The sequence below is a fragment of the Epinephelus moara genome, chromosome 13 (assembly GCF_006386435.1).
Source record: "Epinephelus moara isolate mb chromosome 13, YSFRI_EMoa_1.0, whole genome shotgun sequence".
In the NCBI taxonomy this organism is placed as follows: Eukaryota; Metazoa; Chordata; class Actinopteri; order Perciformes; family Serranidae; genus Epinephelus; species Epinephelus moara.
This window is the reverse complement of record NC_065518.1, coordinates 23,661,153-23,669,542: the sequence shown is the minus strand read 5'-3', so window position 1 is coordinate 23,669,542 and position 8,390 is coordinate 23,661,153. Positions and strand designations below refer to the sequence as shown.

Sequence of the window (8,390 nt, the reverse complement as noted above, 5' to 3'; positions counted from 1 at the left end):
AAATGTCCTTTAGAGACAAACACAACCGCCAGAAAAGATGCAAAACGACCTCAAAGACACACAAGATGACCTCAGAGAGACGCAACATAACTTAAAAATACACAACATGACCTCAAAGAGACACAGATGACCTTAAGGGCCACACAACGGCCAACAGAGATATAAAACAACCAAAAACGACACAAAATGACCTGAGACACACACAAGATGACCTCAGAGAGACAACAAAAAGAGGCAAAACCAGCACAAACTCTGTGTCTTGACCCTGTGTAGGAGAGCTAGTGGGGCCTTTTGCATATCTGTGCCCAGGGGCCCATTGTCTCATAATCTGCCCATGCATACAGAGGACATAGCTGTCTGTTACAGAGGGACATTTTTGCCAGATGTTCAACAGCATGCCAATTTTAAGCTCTCTTGCTGAATGAGAAAAAGCCAGTGCCATATCAGCATTTTTTTTCTAGAAAAATCTCCTTGATACACACCTCTCTGTTGCTCTCACAGTATCATAACATAATATTTAAAATACGTTTTGTGTAAAATACTGAAAAACATCCTTAATATTGAGAAAAAGGTTGAATTATGAGCATATTCAAACCATAAGGCTTCAATGCTTGTGTCACTGCTTGCAGAGTTCAAAAATACATAAGATATATTTTTATTAGCATGTTTATGCTGGGCTGTTTGTTGGACAGATAAAACAGACAGTTGGTAAACCAAAGACAGTAGCTTTGGATTAACTTATTTAAACTTGGTAACAGTCAAACATCAGTCCAGTTTGATTCATTTACACTAAAAAGGTACTGATGTAGGGAAAATATGGCCAATATTGGTCATACTTTGCCTACATCAGTACATTTTTTGTAAGGTCTCAACAGTAAAATACATAGAAACCAACATGGGCTTTAAAAAAAGTGTCAAAATCTCTCGTCTACCTTGAAAGAGTCCGTTGTGAGTCACAGCAGGTCTTAAGATGAGGTCCAGAGGCAAAAGGTCTCAGTTTGTGGGTTGGTTTTCAGAAAAATCGTTGTGTGCAAGTCGAGATGCTGCTTCTCTCTCCAATGCAAAGTTTGTTCTGATTTAAATGTTTAAGCTGCTTCTCTCTCCAATGCAAAGTTTGTTCTGATTTAAATGTTTAAATGTGTGAAAAGATGCACTTAGAGACCACATAGCAACCATGGAACCATCAGGTCCATAACAACACGTCTGACCTCAGAGTTGTCATTACGTCCACACTGGCCTGTCCTCTACTGCAGGAACAATAGCATCTGTTAGTGTGTGGCGATGTATTAAACCGGCCTATACATGATATGGCTGCATTGCGATATAAATTGCGTTTGCTTTAATTATTCAAATTATAATTATTATTATCAACTTTTATGTGTGTGTGTGTGTGTGTGTGTGTGTGTGTGTGTGTTTTGTTTTCCTCTCCTCTCAATCAGCAGCCTTACTGAGAATCGGTTAACTCACCTGGCTTTTGGTTCTTCTTGGTGTGGATATCATCATGTGAATTAATTAAGGTGTAGGCTATTCATTAAACGCTTTCTTGTCAGCTCGAGGCTGTCATCGTCCGAAACTCATATCACACTGGTTATGTGGTGTATAGACACTTAGAAAACATGGTAAAAAAAATGGGATAAATACAACTGAGTATTATTGCCGTTTGTTGCGAATGAAACTCTGACCAGCCGTGATGCAGGGCCGTAATAGCCTACTTATTTAACATTGGGGGGACCGTCGTAAATCACCACTAACCCCCTCAGGTGAAATTTTAATTTTACAGCTAAACTGACCATTTTACAAATTTGAAGGAAAACTCTTGGATCAGGACTTTTTCAGAGTTTAGGTGGCTGAGTGCCATTTTAAGGAGCCAGCATATGATGATTAAGGGTCACACAGGAGAAGTGAACACTGACTTTTTTATGTTATTTTTAGGCATGACATACTGAACTATGCTTTTTTTTTTAATAAATTGTTTTAACTTTTTCTGACTTTTTTAATGACATACCAACAATTTACAACAACAACCACAACGGACAGTGATATACTGTACAAAACACTCATATTATTATTATTTTCATTTTTTAAAACATTTTAAAGTATTGAAATACATAGCATAATAGCATTCACCATAGCTTCACCTCAAACTGGAATGTATACAAAAGTATTGAGTGTGTTGTTACAGTCGCCCCTGCATGTGGGGGCAGATGTAACGTTTGACTTCTACTGTTTCAATTATGTGACTCTAACATGGCTTATAAAAACAACTGATGACTGTCAACAAATAGAGCACAGATACAGAGTCTTTTGTACTGAAGCTTCTGATTGACAATATTTTGCACAATGTTTAATATCATAACAATGACCACAAATAAGTATTCATTGTATTTCAGAGAACTGTGTTCAAATACTGATGCTTGGTCAGAGGTCCTCTACTGAAATATTAGAGGCACTCTTAGGGTGCGTTCCAAATTGCATACTTTTTCATTTTACTTATTGTATGTACTGCAGCTGCCCCTAAAAAGTGGGTCCTGTTGCATGCAGTATGCACACAATCGAGACATACTACTGTCTCATAATGTTATGCTCTAAACTTTGCCAAGAGGTCCAGCGCTGACGATCAGAGGAGCTGGTGTAGCAGAGTCTTGTTCTCTGATAGGTTCAGTGTCCTCCTCCAGAGCAGACTCCCCGACCAAGGTACCTTTTAACCGTTTGTTTTCTGGGAATAACTGACACAATCAGAAACCAGAAACAAGTGGTTTTTTCGTTTTTGGGCAAAAAACGAAAAAATGAAAAAACAGAGTGTTTTTTCGTTTTTGGCAAAAAAAATGAAAAAACGAAATTCAGCTCAATTCCTTGTTTTCTGATCCTACTGCAAAAAAACAAATTTACCACTCCATATTTTGTTTCATTGGTGGGCGGGCTCTCAGCGCTCCCCATGCTTCTGATTGGCTAACGACCAGGTCATCAGTGAATACGAGTGTTAGTGAATCAAATTGTTCGCCACTTCGCTCCTCCGCGAGTTATGAGTTATGCGTTATGTGAGTTATCTGTGTGTTGTAAAAGCATTTTGCTCTGCTGCTGTAGACAGCCTGTCTAAATGATGTCTTGAAGCCTGTCTGATTGTATGTGGGGGTTTTTTTTCTTCATGTCGGCATGTTAAGCTTGTATTTTCGGTCTCTGGAGACACTCCAATAAATTCGCCTATACAGTATTGTACCAAATTGGCCTTTGTTTTACTGTGTTTCGTACACTGGACCCCTTGGATATCTCCTAGAAATGAGCTTGTAATTAATTTATTTTCTTTATTTTCTGTGAAGTTAAACACGACTGATAATTAAACGTCCGCTCGCTGTCCGTGGTGCTGAAATATGTGCCGAAATAGGTCCGATGTTTTCACTGCTCTCACCAAGTTGTGCATTACATGCAGACATGAGATATTATGAATGTGAAAAACAGCTTCATGTCCTTTGAAACAGTTTTCAATAGCATAGTATGTACTTCTGACAGGTCAAAGACCAAAGTGAAGTTTTATAGAAGTTCATATTTTTGAAACTCCATCATCAGTAGCTCTGTGACGTCATGTCATATTGCCATACCTTAGCTTTTGCTGAAACGACGCCCCTGGTCAGAGGTGTTACCCAATCAGCAGCAACCTGTATCTAAATCAGATTTTGGTAGATGCTAATTGTGCATACAATCATTGTTGTTATGCCCAGTCTAGGGCTGTCTGAGACACAACATGAAAGGCCCCATCTTCCCCAAGTCCACACAATGACAAAGACATGTGGAATGATCAATAGTGTGAATTTATTACAATAATTAAATGACAGAATTGAGGTAAATAATAACGTCAGGGTGGACTAAAGCCAAAATAACAAACAAAACAATCCTGTCAAGGGAGTAAGTAAATAACCTAATCAAAAAATAAGACACAAATGACAAAAAGCTTACCTCCCTAACTTAATAAACAGGAGAAAAGTGTGAGCAACAAAACTGGCAGTCGATACAAAATGATGGTTCACTACAATACTACAATGTGTGTGGCTGGTTGGGAGAGGAGGAAGGTGAGGAATGCCTGCTAGGCAGTGCACCCACGTAACACAATATGATGTTCAGTGCACTGTATCTGTTTACATACATGTTTTGCTAAGTTTTGTTGGGGCTGCATGCAGCCCAGGTCTCTCAATACGTCGATGATACCTACTTGTGCTCGCCTGGCACAAAGGCCAAAAACGTTTCTAGCTTCCAGCTTTACTTCCACTGTATGCAGCCCACTGAATATGTGCAGTAGTGTTTTACCTGCTGGCTCCGCCCGCAAGTTCCTACTCAGCTCATAAACTTCACAAATCACACATTTTTTCTCGGCTCAAGGAATGTTTTACAAATATAAAACCTCCATGGATATAAAAAGAAATTACATAAAGAGTCATAATTGACCTTGTTTGCAGTTTGAGGTGTCCTGTCAACAATTTTACAGACATCTCTTTTATAATGGTAGTCATGGAGAAAATTCTTTTTGGGCCACAAGGGATTTTTTTCACCTCGACTCCACAGGGGCCACCGGGAAAAATTGAAAGCAAGGATAAACAGTGTTCCTGGGGGGCTGCTTCAAGCTAATTAACACACGGAAGTCAGAAAAAACATTTCCCAACTTGACAAATGGGATCAATGAATGCAGCATTAGCACTGTAACGTTACCATTTAGCTCAAAGCACTGCTGTGCCTGATAGGAACAGCCTCTGTCAGGCTGTAACAAATTGCTTGATAAAGTGCTTCAGCTAATCAGTATTCAAAGATGAATTTTCTGCAAACTATGATTAGTCAACTAATCATTTCAGCAGGAAATATCAAGCTCTATGGCAAGATTGGTATGCATATGTTTGGCACGTTAATCTGGTTATCAGAAGAAGAATTATTCATGAATCCCCGAGTATACACACAGGTTATACGGCTGTGTTTTTTTTTCATTGTCCTGTCTTGTACTGCCTAATTTCGATCAGTTAGTGTGCAGTAAATAAAGAGGTCAGGACTGAAATAGATGGCGACTTCATGATTGGCTGGCTTTGGCTTTCCATTGGTCAAATACCAGCTTAGCAGACACAGCATCTTGAACTCCCATCCCTGTTATTGTAAAATACAAAACAAGTCTTACAATACTGATTTGGAAAAATGAAGTACTTTCCACGTGATGTGGACCAGGCATACATCAGGAGGGGCTTACCGAGGGATTTAAACACGGTTGTCTTCCCTCTGTGGGCAGGTTTTGTCCCATTAATAATGTCTCCCAGCTCTGCAAACACCTCAGCCTGAATCAAGACATCCACAAACATATTTTACTTTACATATTCTGCAAAGGGAGCCAATGACACACAATCAGTTATACTGTATATTATTGGGACAGTTAGAAAGCACAATGACAAACTGACTCCAGAGAGGATGACATCACCGGACTCAGTCATTGCACCCTCCCTGCTGTCAGCGTACACCACCGCCTCCTTCATCAACACGTCGTCCAGCTCCCGCCAGTTTGGCCTGCAAGCTCCCACTGCTGCTCAGCAACAGCAGAGAAACAGTGTGAAACACTCATTTCATTTTAGACATAATTCACGACATAAATTACCGGAAAAAATCCACACAAAATCTGTTCTGTGAGTTTTAAACACTTCACACAACCTAAATTCTGATCTATTTGCCGGGTGCAGATCTAAAAATCTCATCCACATGTATGTTAATTATTTCTCCTCACCTGCCACATGGGCTCCTGGTTTGACCCACTGACCAAAGAGCACTGGCTCTGTACATCCGGTTACCGTCACTATGACGTCTGCTCCCTTCACTGCCTCCTCCACTGAGACACATGCCGTCACCGGACCACTGACAGATTGGGAAAACCTCTCCACTCCCTGTCTTGTGCGACTCCACACACGCACCTGTGGTGAGGACCCAGGGGAAGTAAGACAGTTTGTGAAAAGACAGACGACAGGGCAGGTCATTTTTTCATTAGTATTGTGACTTAATTCCCATTAAACGACTTTATTTTCATCATATTATAACTTTTTTCCAAAATTATTATGACTTTATTCTCAAAATATCATTCTCAATGAGCAGAAATCTCACTATAACACATTTGAGCTTAAGTTCAGGGGTTTATGAATGAAGGAAAATAAATTATTATATCACTGAGGTGAATATCACATTTACATTTTAAGAGGTTACTTCCCTAAACAAAAGATACAAAACAGGAGGGAAGAGTAAACCATGCCTACATGTGTGAAGACATACATTTTATATTCAATAATATTTAAAATTTTCACCATAGCGGCTGAATTTTGTATGGTACTTTATATAAATCAAGACATGTACACCATAAATTGTTGCATAAAAATTCATCAGAATGCAGGAAATTAAGTGTTTGATGCTCAAAATGTCAAACAAACAAACAAGTATTAAAACTAATACTGAAACTGATGAAAAATAAACTAAAACTAAACATTTTTAAACAATAAAAAATTAGCAAAAAAGTATGAAAACTACCTGAAACTGAAAACTAATTAGCAAAAAAGTATGAAAACTACCTGAAACTGAAAACTAAATAAAAATAAAAACTAATAAAAAAAACCCCAAAACTCTGCTAACTCTGGAACACCACCTATGCCTTTGCCCTGAGCTGATAAATGCAAAGGCTTCTGTTCAGACTTGCCATTCATTAACTCACAAGATATCACTGTAACTGTACCTCTTTGAATGAAAACATCTCTGTAAAGACATTGTAATGACTCAAAGCTTGTTTGCCAGATCCCAAGATGGCCAACACCTTTGCTTCAGGGCTCATCAGCAGCTGTGACAAAAACACAAGTGATCAGAGATAGGACTGCAGTGATAGATTATATAGAGCATGCGTGAATAGATGTTAAAAAAACGGATGTACCTTAGCAGAAATGGCAGAGACAGCAGCTGTCCTCATGCATGTTATCACCTCTCCGTCAATGACCTGCAGGTTGGAAACATGCTAAGACTGTTGAAGCTGTGGGAACTAAATGTTTACAGTGGCTGTTTTTATGTAGAGCTACCTTGGCAGCCATTTCAATATACACTGCTCAATAAAATTAAGGGAACACTTTTTTAAAAAGTGGAAAAGCAGAATGTAATATGAGTTTTATGTCAGCTTTATCACTGTCGACTGTTAATGTTTTGTGAAGTGTTAGTATGTCATAATAAATGTTATCTAAAAAGTAATTAAAAACTTTTCAGTATTATGAGTTCTAAAAAAAAAAAAGTCTTAGGGCGCATTCTCACTGGCATTGTTTGGTCCGCTTAAAACGAACCCTGGTCCGCTTCCACGGATAGTTTGGTTTGTTTGGAGTGGTGTGAACGCTCATTCAAACTCTGGTGCGGACCAAACAAGCGAACCTTGGTCCTCTTGAAAACTGGGGGTCTCGGTTCACTTCAACCAAAGAGAGGAAGTGATGTAGAACGCTTCACATTTTGGTGTTTGGTGTTTTTGTGGTGACCAAGCTGGCTGAAGGGGATGGATTTCCATTTTCGGGCCTGGCCAATCCGATGAGCCAGGTTTTCTTCTTCCTTGTGCTTTTTTTCTTCTTGGTCAGTGTGGTCATTTCGGGCAATACCGCCCCCAAACGAGCAGCTGTTGTAACTGCGTGACGTTGTTCAGGCGGTTTGGTCTGCTTTAAAAAGTGCAGTGTGAAAGTGAACCAAACCAAATGAAGGTGTAAAATTTTTCGGCATTCCCCGGACCATCCTGGTGTGAATGCACCCTTAGTGTGTGTACATTTCTTGCGAGGCGCTCAATCATATGCTGGCTACCTAAAAGGGAGAGACAGCGAGATCCTCCCAGTGGCATTGGCAGGTAGTGGCACCGCAGTGGCAATCTGTGGNAAAAGTGCAGTGTGAAAGTGAACCAAACCAAATGAAGGTGTAAAATTTTTCGGCATTCCCCGGACCATCCTGGTGTGAATGCACCCTTAGTGTGTGTACATTTCTTGCGAGGCGCTCAATCATATGCTGGCTACCTAAAAGGGAGAGACAGCGAGATCCTCCCAGTGGCATTGGCAGGTAGTGGCACCGCAGTGGCAATCTGTGGCAGTCTGTGGCAATCTGTGGCATCTCCTGGCACCCGCTCGGCAGTTCAGAAACGCCTCCTTTGACTCGCTGCCAATAAGGGCGGGNCAGAAACGCCTCCTTTGACTCGCTGCCAATAAGGGCGGGGCCACATTTCCTGGGAAAACCCACTGGTCCGTGTTGTTGTTAAGACAGTCACTCTGCTTTCCACTTCCGCCATGGAGTCATGATGAATACAAAATAAAAATTAAGGGAAAAATCAGCTACTTGTTTACACATTTTAATGTACAAAGTTTTGCACAGTTTCTCTT

At 40.1% G+C, this 8,390-nt stretch overlaps 1 protein-coding gene across 1 annotated transcript in view; it reads right to left on the bottom strand.

The window, feature by feature from the left end:
- Positions 1 to 3,785: 3,785 nt before the first annotated feature.
- crym (crystallin, mu) overlaps positions 3,786 to 8,390 on the bottom strand; it is a 6,865-nt gene continuing 2,260 nt past the window's right edge. Inside the window, exons 3-8 of the mRNA XM_050060674.1 lie at positions 6,929 to 6,991; positions 6,737 to 6,838; positions 5,747 to 5,930; positions 5,427 to 5,548; positions 5,222 to 5,306; positions 3,786 to 5,121 (exon numbers count right to left, since the gene is read on the bottom strand). Coding sequence (XP_049916631.1) covers positions 5,048 to 5,121; positions 5,222 to 5,306; positions 5,427 to 5,548; positions 5,747 to 5,930; positions 6,737 to 6,838; positions 6,929 to 6,991 — 630 coding nt within the window. The 3' untranslated portion in view covers positions 3,786 to 5,047. The remainder of the gene's footprint in view (positions 5,122 to 5,221; positions 5,307 to 5,426; positions 5,549 to 5,746; positions 5,931 to 6,736; positions 6,839 to 6,928; positions 6,992 to 8,390) is intronic.